The sequence below is a fragment of the Mycteria americana genome, chromosome 16 (assembly GCF_035582795.1).
Source record: "Mycteria americana isolate JAX WOST 10 ecotype Jacksonville Zoo and Gardens chromosome 16, USCA_MyAme_1.0, whole genome shotgun sequence".
NCBI classification, from domain to species: Eukaryota; Metazoa; Chordata; class Aves; order Ciconiiformes; family Ciconiidae; genus Mycteria; species Mycteria americana.
In genome coordinates, this window is record NC_134380.1 from 7191333 (window position 1) to 7209455 (window position 18123).

The 18123-nt window shown below is 52.0% G+C and overlaps 3 protein-coding genes across 5 annotated transcripts; 2 read left to right on the forward strand and 1 right to left on the reverse strand.

Moving 5' to 3' along the window:
- The first annotated feature begins 1345 nt into the window (after window positions 1-1345).
- On the forward strand, window positions 1346-7854 carry LOC142418000 (uncharacterized). Its single transcript, XM_075519260.1, has 5 exons — window positions 1346-1488; window positions 2111-2232; window positions 4239-4337; window positions 4768-4932; window positions 6266-7854. The coding sequence occupies exons 1-5, from the start codon at window positions 1401-1403 to the stop codon at window positions 6410-6412; spliced, it is 621 nt and encodes a 206-aa protein (XP_075375375.1). The 5' UTR covers window positions 1346-1400; the 3' UTR covers window positions 6413-7854.
- On the reverse strand, window positions 7853-11646 carry MRPL27 (mitochondrial ribosomal protein L27). Of its 2 annotated transcripts, none has more exons than XM_075519261.1 (4): window positions 11565-11646; window positions 9561-9683; window positions 8745-8812; window positions 7853-8273 (listed from the first exon to the last, which is right to left on the reverse strand). In XM_075519261.1, the coding sequence occupies exons 1-4, from the start codon at window positions 11584-11586 to the stop codon at window positions 8067-8069; spliced, it is 420 nt and encodes a 139-aa protein (XP_075375376.1). In that variant the 5' UTR covers window positions 11587-11646; the 3' UTR covers window positions 7853-8066. The 2 variants fall into 2 exon arrangements, with proteins under 2 accessions (XP_075375376.1, XP_075375377.1); XM_075519262.1 differs by lacking the exon at window positions 11565-11646 and adding an exon at window positions 10455-10557.
- Window positions 11647-11723: 77 nt separating this feature from the next.
- On the forward strand, window positions 11724-18032 carry EME1 (essential meiotic structure-specific endonuclease 1). 2 transcript variants are annotated; one of them, XM_075519256.1, is made up of 8 exons: window positions 11724-12502; window positions 12585-12712; window positions 12903-12995; window positions 13446-13567; window positions 13808-13943; window positions 14493-14608; window positions 15476-15665; window positions 16028-18032. In XM_075519256.1, exons 1-8 carry the CDS (start codon window positions 11779-11781, stop codon window positions 16202-16204), a joined length of 1686 nt encoding a protein of 561 aa, XP_075375371.1. In that variant the 5' UTR covers window positions 11724-11778; the 3' UTR covers window positions 16205-18032. The 2 variants fall into 2 exon arrangements, with proteins under 2 accessions (XP_075375371.1, XP_075375372.1); XM_075519257.1 differs by lacking the exon at window positions 15476-15665.
- The last annotated feature ends 91 nt before the right edge of the window (window positions 18033-18123 follow it).

Here is an 18123-nt window from a genome sequence, read left to right on the forward strand (position 1 = left end):
TGGAGACTGTCTGGCCCAACCCTCTGCTCCAGGCAGGCTCAGCAGGAGCCGGTGGCTCGGGGCTTGGCCAGTGGGGTTTTGCTGTCTCCAAAGATTGGTGCCATCCTTCACCTTCCTCCAACGCCCAGGGCTTCCCCGCCTGACGGGGCTCACACTCCCAGTCTCTGGTTTAAGAGAGGCACGTTGTGAAACGGGCTCCTCCTCACGCTGAAGGGAGATGGAGACCTTGGCGCGTGAGGGCAGGTACCCGCCGGCACCCCAGACCCCCCTCCTGCGCCCGCTCCCTCACGGGGCGTGCCGGGGCTGGGGAGGGACACGGGGTGAGAGGGGCCCTGCAGGGCCTGGCCCCGCTGCAGGGGAGGTCGCCGAAACTCTGTGTCAGAAGCATTATGTAAAGTTGTCTTAAATATGCAACATCACCACAAATATATCTCTATCTCTACGGTGCCGTGTGTCGGGTTTTTGCAGCGTGTGCTGGAAGGGGCGAGGGTGGGGGGGAGCTGCTGGGTTTCAAAAAGGCTTCGGCGGGGCTTCTCCTCCGCTTGCTGTGCTGGGGAGGGTGTAAATGCGCCCTGGGGAGGAGGGCAGGGGGTGTTGGGGCAGGGGTGGGCTCGTTCGTTTGGGTGATGGGCGACTTCGCAACCGAGCTGGTGTTTTTTCTCAGCCCGTGGCCGGAGCTGGGGGCTGGAGCCCGGTTACGCCCCGTGTTTTCAGCCGCTGAGCAGCGGGAGCTGCCCGCTGGTTTTGGGTGCAGGGGCTGGCCCTGGCAGCGGGCGCCCTGCAGGCACTGCCCGGTCGCGTTACTTAGCGTTAACGTGTTAATTAGCTAATGAACGGGCACCTCCCGGTGCCTGCAGGGCTGGAGCAGAGGGCGGGGGCCGGCAGCCTCCCGCAGCCCAGCCCAGCTTTTCCCTCCCCGGGAGCGGGGGCAGCGCTGGGGCTGTTCCCGAGCCCGGGCGGTCCCGGCTGCTGCTCGGCCGGAGCCGTGCGGGCAGCGGTGCTCCGGTAAGCCCGGCACGGGGCCGCGTGGGGCCGGGGCGCCCGCGGACGAGCTGGGCTGGCCCGGGCGCGTCCCCGCCGGAGGCCGCTTGTCCCCGGAGGGGGAGGACGGGCCGCGCCCCTCCCTCCTCCCGCCCGCCCGGGGTCCCGCCGCGCCGCGTCGCCACGGCAACCGCCGGCGCCGCGTCCCGTCCGGCGATCGTAGCCAGCCCCGCGGGCGGCCAATGGGGGCCGGCGGGGGGTGGGGGGGGCGGCGCGGCGGCCAATGGGAGGCCGGCGGGGCGGGGTCGCTCCCGGGGCCGCGGCGGCCGTGCCGTGCGCCCGGCCCCGCCCCTCCCGGCGCGGCCCCGCCCCTCCCGGCCGTGGGGCGCGGGCAGCGGGCAGGGGCTGCCGGCGGCGGGATGGCGCAGCCCGGCGAGGCCTCGGCGCACACGGCGGCCGCCGGCGCGGCCATGGACGGCAACGTCCTGGCCATCGTCATCGCCGCGAGTGAGTGGCGGAGCCGGGAGCGGGGGCGGCCGCCGTGCGGGATCAGCCTGCGCCGTTGCCTCCCGGGGCGGCCTCGGGCTGTGCCGGCGAGATGACTCCCCGCGTCCCCGGGGCGGCCCCCGGTTCTTCTCCGGGGCTCGGCTGGCTCCCGGGGCTGGGGGCCCGGGCGGAGCGGAGCGGCGGGAGGGGTCGGCGGTGCCGGGTGGCGCTCCGCGGAGCAGAGCGTGGGCCAGGTGGGAGCCGCGGCTTCCAGGAACGCCGGAGCGCTGGCGAACCGGCACCCTGCACCGGGTTCTGGGGCTCTGGGGTGCCGGGGCCGCGATCTGTGCGGGGGCTGGTCCCTGCCGCAGGGGTCCGGGGGCTGTTTTGGGTCCAGGACGGGGCTGAGCCCCTCTGGCCCTGCGGCTTGTCGTCGGGCTCGTCGGGAGAGAGAGAGAGATGTTGGGCACAACGGGGCTTTTGGCGTTTTCGGGACGGGCAGCAGGGCGAACCCGGTTTCTCTGGGGCTTTTCCAAGCTGCGCTTTGCTGAGACAGCCGGAGGGCGAAGGGGGGAGGCGGCAGGGAGGCCCACGGAGCCAGCGGGCCAGCGGCTCATTCGCCTCTTCTCCCTTCCCCCGGCAGCGGTGTCCACCTCCGTCTTCATCGTGGCGATCCTCATCCTGCTGCTGCTCCTGTACCACCGGGACCCCATGTGCTGCCAGTTCCTCTGCTCCTGCCGCTTCTTCCAGACCCCCAGCCAGTATGTGAGTGTCCTCCCTCTCCTCCTCCCGCCTGCCAGTCCCCGGCTGCACCCCGAGCTCTTGTTCCCTTGTGCTGGGATCTGCGAGGCTGCATCGCCGGGCTCCCCTCCCGCAGCCTGGCTGGGCTCCCTGGTGGACGTGGGACCTCCGAGCAGAGCTGGGCTTTGCCTCCTCCTTGTTCCCACTCTGCCCCAGAGATCCATCCACCCGGCCCTGCCGGGCTGTGCCGCCGGGGGTGCTATCTCCAAGGCCCGAGACCCGCAGGTTCCCCAGCTCCCCACGCAGCTCAGGAGGGGTGTCCTCCTCCCCCGCACAGCTGAGTGCGGGGCCGGGCTCTGTTTTACAGGGAAGGGGGCTGGAAGCTCGGGGCGAAGGCAGACAATGCCGCTCGCTAGCGCTCGCATCCCCGGCAAGTGGCTTTCCTGTGCACAGCTCCCAGGCGCGGAGCAGCGAGAGACAAAGCCCCCTTCGCTTGCATCTGTAATTTCCTGGGGCTGGCTTTCAAGTGGGGAAGCTGGTGATGGAAAAAGAACAGCGTGTTCAGCCAGCCAGCGATGCCTTTGTGGTGGTGGCTGCCTGGGGAAAGCTTGGCTTCCAAAGGCTGCAGGCTCAGGGGAGGGCTGTGGGTACTGCTGCAGAGTCCCTGGGAGAAGAGGGGACATCCAGCCTCGGCTAGCAGGGGACGGGGAGACTTGTGCCATGAAAGGCAAATTTAATAGTCCAGACAATAGTGCCCCGGCAGAAATCACAGTGGGAATGGGCTGCGCTGCTGGTGTCCCCTGCCTGCTTCGCTGCATCTGCTCCTTTCCCCCTCTTCCTCCTCACTCCCTGTCCATGGCACGCGTGGGGAGAGGGCTTGGCCGCCGCACTCCTCGGCCCGCAGAGCCGCTCCCCAAGGCTGTGCAGGATGTGCCGTGAGCTGCAGAGCCTTTGCTGTGCTTGGGCCTGGCTCTTGGGTGGGTGGTTAAAAGGAGAAGGCATCTTGCCTTTAGCAAAGGGCTGTGCGGACAGACGGATGTGGATGCAAAGAACTATATATGGAAAGGGAACGTATATAGGATGTATTTCCATCAGGAAAAGTGAAGTGGTTGTAGTGGTGTAAGGCAGTTTTCAGGCAGGTTTAGTTGCGCTGGTTGTGCTGGTTTTGCTAACCAGTTATTAAAACAAATAGTTGCACCCCCAGCCAGCCCACTTTCCTGCAGCTTCTGTAATTGCGCCGTAGGGCCGAGACAAACGGTTCCTCGGTTGTTAAGAGCAAAAGTAAATCTGTCATTCGTAGTTCCCCCTGCGAAGCCGTGGTTGCTCTGGGAATCTCTGGACTGTTTTCTGCTGGCAGAGGTGGGGCTTTTCTGAGAGCAACGGCCCACAGCTTGAGTCTTGGCTCTGGCTCGAGGGGCTGCTGTCCGTGAGAGGGATCTCTGCTGTTGCTCAACATCTTGACGGGGAATCGAGTTTAACTGGAGCAAAGTTAAAGCTAAGCTTTAAAAAGCTTAAGTTAAGCTCGGGAACAGAACAGCTATTGCTCTGCAGACTTGCTTGCTACGGTATCCTGAAATGACTACCTTGGTAGATAAACGTTTACAAATTCTGTAACCCTGAGCATGTGACAGAGCTCTTATCTACACTAGTGGAATAGTTGGGTTGGTTTTTCGTTGTACCCCAAAGACAGACGGTTCTGCTGAGTCTGAATGAAACCCTGCCCTGGGCCCAGGCTGCCGTCCCTCTGGCTGTGCTGCGTAGCAGTGCCAGCTGGCTCGGGCCCTTAGAGCGGGCCCGCGCTGCCCGGTGAGGATGTGCCTGAGCTGTCGGCATCGGTAAACAGGCAGAGGTTGGCTGCCAGCAGTGAGAGCCGCATGAGCCAAATGGGCAGAAGCAGCAGCTCTCCCCCCGGCCCAGAGTCCAGCTTCCCAGGCTGTCCCGTGTGAGCTGGCTGAGCTCCGCTCGCTGCCGGGCGGGATGTGAGGGATTTCGGCTCTGCTCACGTCCTCCTCCCCGACCCCTCGTTACAGGACTGCCCCCCGCCCTACTTCAGCAGCAGCCAGCGGCTGGTGGGTCCCCAGCGCGGAGCGTCACGGCTGGAGAGCGCTGCCGAGAACCCTGGCGTGCAGGTGACAGCTGGGTCCCTGATGGGAGCTGGGGGGGGAATGGTAGAGAAGATCCTGATGAGCTTGGGAAGAGGCTGTGGTTATGGGGACCTGGGGAGCTCCCGGGGCACAGGGAGAAGGTGCTGGACAGCAGGAGCAACTGGGAAGTGCTGTTGGTATGTTAAAACCGGAGGTGGGGGGGGGGAGGGATACTGCAGAGGACACCACGGTGCCCTGAGGTGTTTGGGCATGAAGTGCCAGGCAAATACCTGAGGGCTTGGGATTTGCAAAGCAGGTCACCTCCTGGGAGGGAGGATTTCCTCTCTCAGGGTTCAAGGAAGGGCAACCACAACTTTGAACCCTGAAGTGACTTGAGGTGGCACCAGGCCATGAACTTCCAGAGAAGAGAGCCACCGCCATGCTGACCTTTCTCTTCTGGTCTGGGCATTTCTAGGGGGATGAGCTATTCTGTGTCGGACCCCCCAGCAGCTACCGGCTCCCTTCCTGGGAACAGCCCCGCTTGCCAAGCTACGAGAGCGTGCGGAAGAAAGATCGCCAGCGAGAAATCCATCAGATGATTGCTGAGAGGTTTGGGCTGTGGGCAGAGCCTTCCCAGGAGGTGAGCTCTCCCTCCCCTGCACGAGGGTGCTGGCAGAGGCATGGGGGCAGTCCACCCTCTGGTCCATATCTGGGTCTTGCTTCAGCAATTTGCAGTAGCTAAGGACTCTGTTCTCTGTGATTGCCTTTCTCCGATAGCCTTTATCTCTGGGAAGGGCACAAAGTGTACCAGGAGGCTCCTTTTGTGTACATCTGTGCTGGTTAATGATTGATCTCTCCTGGTGCATTTGCAGAAATGCCCGTGCCAGGAGGCAGAGCGAGCTGCTGATGAAAGGGCAGGCCCTTTGGATCATCTGCTTGGTACAAGCCCAAGCTGGGAATGTTATTTTTAGATCTGTAAGGCTTCCACAGTTTCTTGCTCCCTTCTCCCTGCAGGACGCCTCTGGGAGGCCCCTCGCTTTTACCTTGAAGTGTTTATGGCTTATTTACGAGCAGGAGGCTTTGCCTGTTAATGACATTTAAGATTTGCACTCCCACAATAGAATAAAGTGAGTGCAATCTGCCAAGTAGGTCCTGTGGTAAGGTAGGTCCTGTGGCAGCGGCCTGAGGGACTCCTGTTGAACAAGGAGACCTCACTGACTAAAGCAGAACAGAAACATTTGAAACACTGAGTAGAGCACTAAAGGTTCACCAAATTACCTGGATTTTGGGCTCTTAAAGCACCATAAAGTTTGGCATAGTCAGCACTTGCCACTCAGTAATGATACCTGCCCTGAAACCAGAGCACCGAGGGCACAGGAGACTAAAGTTCCCCAAGGACAAATAGTTAAGGAACTGCAACGGGACCTCTTCCACAACATCCCTGTGCCACGCCTGTCACTCGTTATGGGGACAAAGCTAGCCCAGCTCTGCCAAAATAAATGTAATGACAGCCCGGAGGTTCCTCTCTGCTGCTGTGCTTGCTAACAAAACCTGAGTAGAAAGCCTGGTTTGAAGGTGCTTGTATAAATCCCAGTAATTGATCCTTGGTCAAAGGAAAGCAAACAACAGTCTTGTTTTAACAGAAGTCAAGCTTTTCTGGCCTTGCGACAAGTAGTGAGAAGTCCTTGAAGGGGGACAGGGAAGAGCAGGAACCTGGCACAGAGAGTATGAGGAGGGGAAGCGGGTGGAACATGCCTCCCAGTGGACTTCTGCTCTGCCATGTTGCAGACCGGTGCTAAGCACTCATTTTCCAGGTGTTCATCTAGCCAGCAGCTTGCTGCTCTGAGGACTGCAGGAATTTAATTTCAGGCTGGTGGTGGCTGTGAGCCTTGTCATCTGCTCTGTAAGAAGAGGTGGGATAATCTCCTGGTTATGTCTGATCTGCTGTAATGCTCTTCCTCTCTTCTCAATAGATGCCCCCTCCCTATGAGCATGCTCTGAGGCATCCTCCAGCTTTCTCAGGAACATTAATAAGCTCAGAGACCTTGGACAGGCGTGGCGTGCCAGACCTTTTCCAGGCCCCTCTCAGCTACCAAACTCAGCGAAACACAGACGTGTAAGGCCTCGGCCTCTGCGCACTGCTTCTTCCCGTGGTGTCAGCGACAGAAGTGCCTGTGACAGTGACAGTTTTTGTCCGCCGGGAGCGGCCGAACCTCAGACCTCCACCCAGATTTGCAATCAGCCAAGACACAGGCAAGTCAGACCCAGCCAGCGGAGACATCCCTCCCGCAGCACAAGGACAACCACGGAGCCACTGCCAGGTATCGTGCTCTGAGCACAGCAGCCAGGGCTGTCTGCTTGCTCTCCTCTGGCCAACGTAGTTACCAAAGGCGACGGACCAGCTGCTTGCTTCTACACAGGGGGCAAAGCCAAGGTGAAGGTCTGCTCAGCCGGAGCTCCTCCAGGCAGCTGGTGTTATCATACCTCTGTGAGGCAAGTGCTGCCCGGCGTGCCGAGGATCAGACCTCAGACAGCGGTCGTTGTGCTAATTCACTTATTTCTTAGGTTGTAAAATGTTTTACTTTATCAGTATGAGGTGGGAATCCTCACCTGTGAGTAGCAGAATGAATTTGCATCAGAGCATCGCTGTGTGCTCACAGCAACGGTCATCTGTGACTGAGAGCAATTTTGAATGGACTGCAGATAGATTCGGCGAGGCTCCAGGGGTTGTGTCACCTGCGGTATGCAAATACCGACCACCAAGATAAACCGTATGCCTGGATATGCAAGCTGGGAAAGGACAGGAGAAGCGCGGACAAAATAGCTGGTGGTCTCCATGAAGAACATAAAGCGAAGGTGGACGTGCGTGGCTGACCCAGTTTACCTAGTCTTCTGCAGAGCAGACAATCTAATAATGTCAACACTGGTGTCCTTACACCACCAATTTTGATAACCTGTTTTCTACTGCAGAGCCAATGTTTCAAATTGTTTACAAACCTGTAGATAAAACGAGATCGGTTTGGCCACAAGGCATTTGGCTCCTTTCTTTTGAGCAACGTAAGCTCAAAAATGTCACAATGACTTGGGGAAGACAAAAGGATAAGGCTTCTGGATTATGGCTTTATGATACACCTCCAGCCACTGAGCTTCAAATACCTCCCTAGACTTGTGCATCTTACCAGGCACTCTAAAATTAGTCATGAGTTCACTTTATGAGCGTGAACTTGCTTCACGTGGCTAGTAAATGGAACTTTCAGATATGAGTTAATCACTGAGGTGAGTTAGATAGAAGGAAAAACCTAGCTTCCTGGGCTACAGAGTTAGGTGCAAGTGGAAAATGATCTGTCCTCTTCTGCAGTATTTTGAATTAAGATACAAATATAACAGTAATGTCTAAAAATGAGTAAAAATAGATAGAGGGAATTAGTAGTGGGACAAGTACTGACATAAGACTGATTGTAGAGAGAACTCATCCAGTGGCACAACGGAACAGGTTCTCCAGAGGAAGGCAGCTCGATACTAAATGAACTTAAGTACCACATTCTATGAACAGCCAAGACCTTCAGCAGCCCCACAGCGTTTATTAAACATTCTTTACAAATGCCAGCAGGTGATCCCAGTGCCTAAACACTGACCACGTGTGCTTTAGGAGCAAGAAAAAGTCCTAAACTGGTATCTTCAGAGCTAGAATATTCCTGTCCTCGGATGCCAGTCCAGCTGGAGCGGTCTGTCCCAGCCACTCCTTCCCATCCGTCCCTACGTGACGCAGGAGGCTCAGAGCATGGTGACCAATTTAAAGCTTCCTACTTCTGTGGTAGGGATAACGTTGATAAAGGTTTTATAAAGAATTGCTCCTTTGGGTAGACGACAGATCACTTCCCTGCTCTCGCTGCTGCGGGGCGGAGGTATGTAGACCTCTTTGGTGTATCTCACAATCCCATCCTCCAGGGCATAGAGTGTCTTGTTACGGCCCATCCCCACCTGGAAGAGGATGAGAAGTGTTAAAAAGAAAAGGCTGGAGGTCCACTGCTAAAGCAGATCTGATTATTGGTCTGCCTTGTTTGATATCCTGGCTTCAACAGCATCTGTTGCTCTGTATTTTAAAATAAAAGAAAACCATACTATTTTCTTCCAGCAATCGGTATGCAATGGTGCTCATTACAAGGGAGGAGATACCGATTCCACCCTGAAGCACAAGAACCCAGTTAGGTTACAGAAGTGTTTGGGGATATCCATAACTTTCAGTCCTTTCCTCAGTCACATGGGCAGAGGTGTGACTCTGAGCAGGGTCTGTGACTACCCGGTAATGAAACCCAATTTCAGGATTACATAGAATATAGGGAAGAACAGAGCATTAAAAACTAGCTTGCAGGAGAGGAGGCATGGAGTACAGGACTCTGTTGCAGGCTGCTGTTCTCCGAGAACCAAGGAAGAGATGGAAAAGCAACTTACATGAGCACCTGGATGCCAGCGTATCAACCGCTGCGTAGCCAGAGTGTTGCCTGCGTGCACAAATGCACCTGCAACAGAGTGACAGAGTCAGACTGCGGAGAAACAGACCTCCCCGAAGCCCTGGCAGAACACAAATAGTTCCAGGACTTACAAAACCCAGCCTTCTGTGGGAATTTTCTAAGGAAAAATTACTTCAAATGCTAAAAGCATCTAACCAAAAATGCTGTTAGCAGGAAATAAAGGGCAATTGATATACAGTAGCAAAAAGCAATTCTAGTCTTTGAAAAGATTACTTCTAGGGTACAAGGCATTTTCCAGTTGCTTGAAGGCATTTGTTTTATTACCTCTTACATCAATATGTTTTCATCAGCAAAGCTAACAATTATTAAGCATCAGCTGCAAGAATCTGTACTTTGGCTTCTGCTAAGCCTCATAATTCTCCCCTTTGTAAACATCAAAAATGCCCAGCTTTGCAACCCAGCATGGGGGGAAAGTGCACTTAAGTTATTAGGTGTCCCACAGCGTACCCTCCTCCCAGGCTCTCCAGAGAGGCAGAGTTAGAATCAAAGTACATTTTCTGTAGGCAATTTTGGCTGGCTGCTTGCAGGCCCATCTGGGAGGGAGGCTGACTCACCCTGCCCTCCCGCCGGCTACCCTTGATCACAAGGCTTCACTGAACCTCCCCTTCCCTTTCTCTTGGAAGAGCGCCCTGGCCACCTCCTACTGAAATGCTCCACAACTGACACCTGTACCAGGGGAGAAGCTGTGAAGAACCCAACGAAACGCAAATAAGGCTCAGCAGATACTCAGACCTACCTTCTACTTTTTTGAATCCATAGCGCTTCCCAGGGCTACGGCCACCTAAATTTTTTGAGCTGCCTCCAGTTTTCTTAGAAGCACATCTGACAGCAACCAGGCTTGTTTGTGGAGTAGTTAGAACTAGGTTGGGAGCAAGAACAACAACAACAACATCAGCTGAAAAAAACCCTATTACATATGCTTTTTTTTTTTCAGATTTAAAGGATGTCAGTTAATACAGGCTTTAAAACTAAAGGCAAAAGAAAGTTCTGAGGAAAAAAAAAAAAAAAAGTACTTCCAAGATAAACCATAATTAGACCACCATGGCCTAAGTCCCCTGCAAAGAGGCCACATCTCAAGTACTGCGGCTGCCCAGGGAGGAATAAAACTCTTGGCAACAATGTTAAAGGACATGCACAAATTCATGTTTCAGCAAGGCCTTGTAAAATGAGGTACACAAGTTACCAGTTGGTGTGGATTGGCCTTATATTGCTTTGAGAAAAGACAAGTTGTGATCTTTGTTTCAGTTTCCCCTTTGACTGCATGGTATTTACTTACACAGTAATATTTTGAAATTTTACAAATGACAAGACTCCAATTCAGACAATATATAAGCATATGTAGGATTGCTATCCTGAACATACTACTAATTGAAGCATTTTGTGCAAATCTTTGCCTTACAATCAGGACAAGTTAAGGACAAAAAAAAAAATCAGTTATTACAGACACTGATTGTCTCTGGAACACAAAATATTATTCACACCACAAACTTCTTCCTTAAACAAACAAACAAAGACGACACTGACAGAAAACACTGGTTTTCTTATCAAGAAAGCTGACCCTCTAGTGAACTTCTCTCTGTAAAAAAATTATTGAGACATAATTAGTTCTTTTTAAAAATCCCTTCAGTACCTCCTTTCATGCAGTTAGCAGGCAAATCCAATTTTTCTGAATCCTGAATTCAACCTCTTAAGCAGCAGGTTAGTATGGAAGAGCAGTTATCATAACATTCTTTTCTTATCCTGAGCAAAACCACTGGATTAATTTAATCTTAATTAAATTATCATAGATACTCAGTGAGCTAGAAATATTGTTGAGAAAAGAGAAATTGCTCTACAAAGAACCATTAATTTCAGGAGCTTACCCATGAAGTAAAAGAAAGGCTCTGAGAATTGACAAACTACAGGGAAGTAGGCAAAGATGAATGAGAGTTAGTTTCACATACACAAATTCTAGGAAGTTATAGTCCAATTGACTTTTATCAAAAAAACTCCAACAGGTCAATTCCAGGGTTACATTTGGTGTTGCATGAAAGAAGCTTGCTAACAAAAAAATGAACCTCAAAGCATCGGACATGCAGGGAAAAGCGGTTATCTAGGGAAGACCGAAACAGAGAGTTTGTAACTTGAGTGAAGTCACATTGGAAATAAGTGGAAAAAATTCACAATTCTGATGTCCCACCAAAGAAACCATGAGGATGTTTCTGCCTGTAATGTTTCTAGATTAAAAAAGGGGATTTTTAAAGCCTCCTGACCATAGCGCTGTGCAGTGAGAGAGCAGCACCCCTCGCTGTTTGGCCTCTACCTAGCACACACGAATACTGTTTTTCCAAAGACGATTTTTTCATCACGAGGGCAGTCAAGCAGCAGCACAGAGAGGTTGTGCAGTCCCCATCCCTGGAGATTTTCCAGGCCAGAAAGGGTGAAACCTTCAGCACCTCGGCCCTACCTCAGAGCTGACCCTGCTTTCAGCAGGTTGCACTATAAACCACCTGAGGCCCCTTCCCGCACGAACGGCCCCGCGATGCGGTAGCGCTAGGGCCTGAAACCCTCCCATTTCACTACAGCATCGCCTCAGCCGAGCCGCGGCCTGAGGTAAAAGCGAAGGCCTCGACCCCGAACTACCGGCAGTGATCTCCCCCAGGGCACTTCCTCCCCAGCTCAGCCTCCCGCCCCACGGCCAGACCCCCTCCCTACCCCGCGGAGGGGAGACGCTGGAAGTGGGGGGTAACCCCTCACTCACACAGCCGCCGCAGCGTCGCCATTTTCCCTCACGCCCCCTCCTCTTCCTCTTCCGGTGGGAGGGTGAGGCGCGCGCGACTGGCGGCGGTTGGTCCGGACGCGCGCATGCGCGCTTGTTCGGACCAACCGCCGCCAGCCGCGCGCGCATTTGGACCAACCGGTGCTCGCGCGAGCTTCCCCTCCGCGGGCGCGCTCTTCCCTCAGGGGAAAACGGGATGGCGGAGAGCGAGCCGAGGTCTGAGGAGAGCGATGGGGAGGAGCTGCCTACTTTAGCCTCCCTGCTGCAGGCCTCGCCATCGCTGCCGCCACCGCCCGGCGTGTTGGGCCACCGGCGGTCCTCGTCCCCTGCTCCCAAGCCGGGGAGGGCGACGGGGGTGGTTGTGGTGGTGAGCAGTGGGAGCGAAGAGGAGGAGGAGGAGGAAGTGGTGGAGGTCATCCCTCTGACCGAGAGGATCAAGAGGAGGGTGGAAGCAAAGAGGGAGGCGGATTTTCAGCCCCCCCAGCCAGGCGGTGGGAATGCAGGAGGGGGAGCTGGCCTTTATGCTAGCGGTGACCTGTTGGCACCTGGCAGCAGAGGGTCGCAGGAAGCCCTGGTGTCGTCTGGAGAAGTGTCTTGTGGCAATCAAAGTGGCATGCGCGGTGTTGAGAGGCCCTCTTTGTGCCCGCTGCCAGCCTCTCAGTCTGACTCTGCAGACAAGCCTAATAGGCCCCTGGTAAGCGGAGCAAGCCCAGAAACATCCCCCCTTCCCAAGAAACCAAAATATAGTCAGAAGGAAAGGGAGACAATCTGCCAGGCTGTGTGGCAGAGGAGGAAGGAGCGAGAAGCACGGAGGAGGCAGCAGGAGCAGGAGAAAGAGAGGAAGAGGGCCCTTGCCAAGATGCTGAAAGCTCAGCGACCAGGGGAGTGCCAGAAATACATAACGGTGGTGCTAGATCCAGGTACTTGTCCTCACAGCCTGCATCTGCCTTATATTGACTGTCACTTCTTGCTGTGGAGGCCTGACCCATGCACCCGTATCAGTTCTCTTACAGGTAGAAGGTGGTGGACAGATCCTTAGTGCTTTGCAGGCTGCAAATTATTCCTGTGTTGTTGAGAGTCAGGCTGTTCCCTGCAGCATCACCTGGAGGAGAAAGACTGTGTCATCTCAGGTGTGCAAGCAAAATCTTGATTCTTGCCCTTTTCTTCCTCTGTTACTTGCATGCATTAGTAATTGTATTTAACAACCCAAGTAAACACCCTCCAATCTTCTCCCTGCCTCAGAGGTCTGAGTGGGAGCACTGGTTTGAGTGAATAATAAACAGACTGTTGGTCTGGCTGTTTGTTTTCATATCTGAACAGATGGAAGAAGGAGATGAATGGACAGAAGAACCAAATGTCCTGGTTCTGCTTCGCTTGGAGGAGTTTTTGTCCATGGTTCACAACTACAAACAAGTGAGAGTGCTTATGACTTTTGTGCTCTTGGACATGCCTTGCTGTAAGGGTGGTGGTTGTCATCCCTCTTCGTGGCAGGAAGGTTTTGATGTGGGATGGAGCTATGGTTCCAGAAAACCAGAAACCTGTTTTTAGAAGCCATTAATAGATCAAAACCACTAGGATTGTATAATGCAAAGTTCTGACAAGCCTTCTTTCCTAGTTACAATTTTGCACGCAGTTTTGAAGAGGTAACATTGTCAGATCAAGTGGGATTTTTTAAAAATTTTTTTTTTATTTCTTCCTGCCATAACTTTATACCAGATCAAGTATTGCCTGCTTGCCCCTGAAGAGCTATGTGAACAGACTTTTTCATCTGCAGACCCAGCTGTAGGATCAGAGCCATAGGTTGCTGCGCTTGCATGTGTACCTCAGAATGGTTTAACTCCTTTTTTCCGTTGCTCTTTGCAGGAGGCCCAGGGCTGTACAGAAGGACAGAAGGAGACCCTGCAGAGCTATGTAGCCCATGTGATGGAGAAAATGCCTGGGAAAATTCTGGCACTGACAGTAGTTGAAGTAGAAAATTATTTCAGGTTAAACTTTTTTCCCTCCAAATGTTTCTATGTTGTCTCTGGCCTTGAAAAATACCATAAGTGTTTACATTAAGTCCTTCTAGCAAAGGCTGGAGCATAAGAGGTATTCCCACCCAGAACTGCTCCACTATTTGCTATATAGAAACAGAAGCAAAGGTCCATCCAGCCTGTCATCACAGTGACCCATGGGAAATACCTGGGAAAGAGCATGAACTCCCAGTCTCACTTTACTCTTCTTAGGTCTCTCAGGGTTCAGTCAAAAAAGAGACTGCAACAGGCAGCAGCAAGTGGAAACCAAGAAGAGGAACAGGGAAAACAGAGAAAAAAAAAAGTTAAGGATTCTGGCCTGGAGATAACCAGAATGGATGTGGAAGAAGTGAGTACCTTTAAAACAGGCATGCAGCCATCATCTCTTGTTGTCTGCCATTGTTTGAACATTTGACCCAATCACACACTTTCTCGGATGGGGGGATTCAGCCTTCGTTAGTCCATGTGTCTGTGGACAGAGCTCTCTGGGTTCAGTTCCCTACTGCTCAGGTGTGTACCTGCTCTCCCACGGACTGACGTGTCTCGTTCACCTTGATCCTGGACAGTGAAATGTCAGTCTCGGTCAGCATCTCTCGCCCTTCATGGCCTGCTAGCAAAGCACATCAGTGCTGCCCTGGGCTGGGTGGCCTCCCTGTAACGAGAGCCTGCCACTGCGGAGCTGCAGCAGCTGAAATGGTGCTGAAGTGATGTTAACCAGCAGGAGACAGGCTGCCCACAAATACTTCAGTGCCTTAAGTTAACTGTTCCCAGAACAGGGAGAGAGTGGATGTTCTTGGCCTATAGCAAGATGTTGTGACCCCTTTTTGTTTCAGAGAAGAGTGTGGTTTGATGCGAGAAGATTAATTGTTCCATTTGTTGTTTCCAATGATGTTTACAGGCCTTGGTGGATCTACAGCTGTCCAAACAAGTCCAAGTCAGCTTTTTTGAGAGCCGGGAGGAGCTTGGAGAATTTGCCACTATGTTCACAAAAGCTGTAGCTGAAGCACCGTTCAAGTGAGTAAGAAGACAAGGTTTGGTCATATCCTCTTTGGAGAGGCTGCGCTTTCACAGTTACTGGGAGAGAATAGCAGGTACGCGGCTGCACTTCAGCACAACGCAGTATAATGATTTGTAAAGGAGCAGGTGACACAGAGCATCTGCTAATGCAGCTCCTTCAACACAGGGTTAGTTCTTGGAAACTGATGTCCTGCCTGGGGAGGGGTGAGGACAGACCCTGGTTTCACATTGGAGTCTTGACGTCAAGTAAAGCTCTTGTTCTCAGTCTGAGTTTAGGAGTGGGAAGGGAATGCAAGTAGGGTTGGGCTCCTACAGCACCAGCTTTTCTTCTTCAGTATGTAACCAAGAGAGACGTTACTGAGCATGAATCATTTAGCTGTTTCCATTGACAAGGAAGGACAACAGCATGTTGCACAGTGATAGCTAAGAAAGCCATCTTGTGCAGTCTCACACAATCCTAGCATTCCTATCGCAGCAGCTGCTGTATTTTACATCTCAGCCATGAGAATAGATGAGACGTTGTTAAAAATGACATGTAAAAGTGTTTTACCATGGTTGACAGTCAGAAAGTGAATTCTTTTTTACCACTTTGTATGTGTGTTGGCTTGTGTCAGGATTGCTCCCAAGTACAGGATTGCTTCTTTTCCTTTTTCCGTAGGAAATCTGGGTCTTGAACAAGGAAATTGGTAATGCATGTAAAGAAAATAGGGTCAAATTTTTAGCATTTACTTTGATGCCAGTGGTGTCTACAACAGCATGGAGTGAGAAATGGCACTCTGTCTCTGGCTGTGTGACAACAAAGGGATAGGATTTTCTTCATAGCCTCATTGTCTCATTTGCTCTCCCATTCTTTGTTCTCCCTAGGCGAGAGCGAGAGAAGACGGGGTTCTCTTTCTACTTAGAGAAGGGGTGGTGCAGAGGGGTGAAGGTGGATCATTCCGGAAAGGGTCTCTTGGAAGTTTGGAAGAGGCAGATACAACAATTTAACCGGGTCAGCCGGGAGATGGCTGAGGCTATTGTCTCTGCCTACCCTTCTCCTCAGCTTCTGAACCAGGTGAGGATGCCTCAGGAATACTGAGTACTGTGTGCAGACAGCCAACTAATGTAAGGAGTGGAGGAAATAATTTAATTGGTATTAAATTTGACACAACGATTCTGTATGGGCTGTTTAGTAAGGCAGCGAAGGAACCGATTCCTTGGCACCCATTGCTTTGGCTTTACAGAGCAGACTACTGAGGGAGCAGTATTGGTTCTGCATCAGCCTCCAAGGTCACAAATGAGATCTGGGGGGAGACCAGGTGAAAAATGAGCGTACATTGTGAAAGGGTAGAGCAGTCACAGGTGCATCGCTCTGATTATTTTTTTGAGCAATGGATGCAAATGGATGATACCGTTGTTCCTTTGTGCTGCTTTTAGGCCTATAACAGATGCTCCTCGGAGCAGGAGCAGGAAAACATGCTGGCTAATATCCCTGTGCACCGTGGTGACGGTGTGACAGCCACCTCCCGGCGGATCGGACCAGAACTCTCCCGACGAATCTATCTGCAGATGACTTCCCACGATCCTGATCTCTACTTGGATTTCACTGGGTAGCCCCAGGGAATGAGGATTTTACTGTTTGCTTGGTTTAAGTATTCAGCTTCCTTCTGGGAAGAAGTGCTTAGATAACAAACAGAGTAATTGATCTTAGTTTAAAGACTTAAAACATGTTTAGACTTTACTGTAGCAGAAGAAGGTTGGATAAAATTGCTGAATGGCTGGAGTTTACACAAGAAAGATGAACATCTTCCATAAGAGCATGAATTGGACACGCCTTATAGTACTGATAATTCCTTTTATTTGTCTTCCTAGAAAAGAAATAATTTTGAATAATAATAATGATCTTTGCTTCTTAACATGCTGTCTTGAATATAGACAGGTATGTCATCTGTTGAAAGGAATACTTTCTACTGCTATCCTAAACTACGAGTAGCTATCTTCTCTGTCCAGCGTGAAAAACCCTAATGCTAAAAGCAACATGGTGCTTTTAGCACCTGCTCCAGTGAGGTGGAAGAACTTTACCTCACAAAAGAGACTCTCAGTTTTCCACTGTGGCAGATGGGAATGAGTAAGACTAATTTTCAGACATAAATTTAGACTGCCCTGATTCAGTCTCCAGATGGCTTAATCTATAGAGGGTCTTGAAATCTGATTATATGTGCTGGAACTATGAGGTCTAACCACTTGGCAGAAAAAGCTTCCTTTTAATTAGATTGGGGAACATGCTCGCCTGTCCATGAAGCCATTAGCACTTGTGAGCACACAAGGACAGTCGAGGTCTTTTGTGACAGCAGCACTTTCTGAGATGAGTGCTGAGAGTGAATTAAACTGCATCCCATGCGTGGAAGTTACCCCTTGGAACCATGCTGCGTCGAATGAAAAAATACCCACCCGCTACACTAGCTTCAGGCGTTCAGCAGGAGCCCTTGCCTGGCCAGCGGCGTGCTTCTGACCTGAACTGGTAAATCTTACAGCCTGGCTTTTGCAAACTTAAGCGGTGCTCTCCTAGACGGCAAAGCAGCAGACTCCTGCCAGACACTGGCAGGAATGTCTACAGGGAGGAAACATCACTTTGAATGTTGTTTGCCATTTGTTGTTCTGAACATTTCTGGAGAGTAAGCAAGGATCTTTTAAAGAATGTGATGAGTTAGATACCAAAAGCAGAGCCTAAAGCTGTTTCTAGGAAGCTTAGAAGACATGTGTACTACTAAACCAGAGATAGGCAGCCTTTCCTTCCTTTTATCTGATACGGTGTCACTTTTTCCTGCGTGGTACTTGGGGAACCACAGTCTTATCATTAGGTCACAAAAAGGTGAAGGCTTAGTGCTTCAATGATGACCTTGGTATGAAATGCTATAGATTATTTCCTCATGGCATTGCTTTTATCAGCAATAATCCCAGGTATTAGAAGAGAGGGTGCAATTCTGGTGACTAATGTAGGTGTCTCAGTGGAGCCTGTAGCATGGATATTCTCTGAAACCTGCACTTACATTACACTTCGTTTTACTACTCACAAAGCCCTTAAGGATATGACAAACTTCTGTTTGGTTTTCTCTGCAAGGAAATTATAAATCATTCACAGGCCTTTGCACTGGTGAGTTTTCTTCTCTAGGTGCAAAGTGCCAAACCTCCCAGCCTTCCCAACAGCCCCAAGGCAAAGCCCTTTTCTGCCTGACTGCCTCAGCGTGCGACGCTGCCACAGTGCCACCCAGTGCTGTGTGCCACTGCTGCAGCCGGCCACAGGCGCTCAGCTCGTGCCCGTGGGTCTCGGACACCCCCCTCGCTGCACACACAAAACCAGCCTGCAGACTGGCCAGAAGCCCCTCCTAAGCTGTAGCCACTTTGTTGGCACTAGCTGGTTAAAATAAATGCACTCGGAAATCATTGCTGTATGTACTCAGAAATAATTTTTGGCTGTTTCTAAAAGCCCTAATTAAAATTAGAACTGCATTAGCAACATAAACATCCAGTTC

What these genes read in the sequence shown, in the direction of transcription:
- LOC142418000 (XM_075519260.1), top strand. Translation starts at nt 1,401, where the DNA reads ATGGCGCAGCCCGGCGAGGCCTCGGCGCACACGGCGGCCGCCGGCGCG. An exon ending in CCGAGAACCCTGGCGTGCAG is followed by an intron (nt 4,338 to 4,767) that starts GTGACAGCTGGG and finishes GGGCATTTCTAG; the next exon opens with GGGGATGAGCTATTCTGTGT. An exon ending in GGGCAGAGCCTTCCCAGGAG is followed by an intron (nt 4,933 to 6,265) that starts GTGAGCTCTCCC and finishes TCTTCTCAATAG; the next exon opens with ATGCCCCCTCCCTATGAGCA.
- MRPL27 (XM_075519261.1), bottom strand. Translation starts at nt 11,586, where the DNA reads ATGGCGACGCTGCGGCGGCTGT. An exon ending in GGCGACGCTGCGGCGGCTGT is followed by an intron (nt 9,684 to 11,564) that starts GTGAGTGAGGGG and finishes CTCCCAACCTAG; the next exon opens with TTCTAACTACTCCACAAACA. An exon ending in GCTGGCATCCAGGTGCTCAT is followed by an intron (nt 8,274 to 8,744) that starts GTAAGTTGCTTT and finishes ATCCTCTTCCAG; the next exon opens with GTGGGGATGGGCCGTAACAA.
- EME1 (XM_075519256.1), top strand. Translation starts at nt 11,779, where the DNA reads ATGGCGGAGAGCGAGCCGAGGTCTGAGGAGAGCGATGGGGAGGAGCTG. An exon ending in GAAAGACTGTGTCATCTCAG is followed by an intron (nt 12,713 to 12,902) that starts GTGTGCAAGCAA and finishes ATATCTGAACAG; the next exon opens with ATGGAAGAAGGAGATGAATG. An exon ending in TGGTTCACAACTACAAACAA is followed by an intron (nt 12,996 to 13,445) that starts GTGAGAGTGCTT and finishes TGCTCTTTGCAG; the next exon opens with GAGGCCCAGGGCTGTACAGA.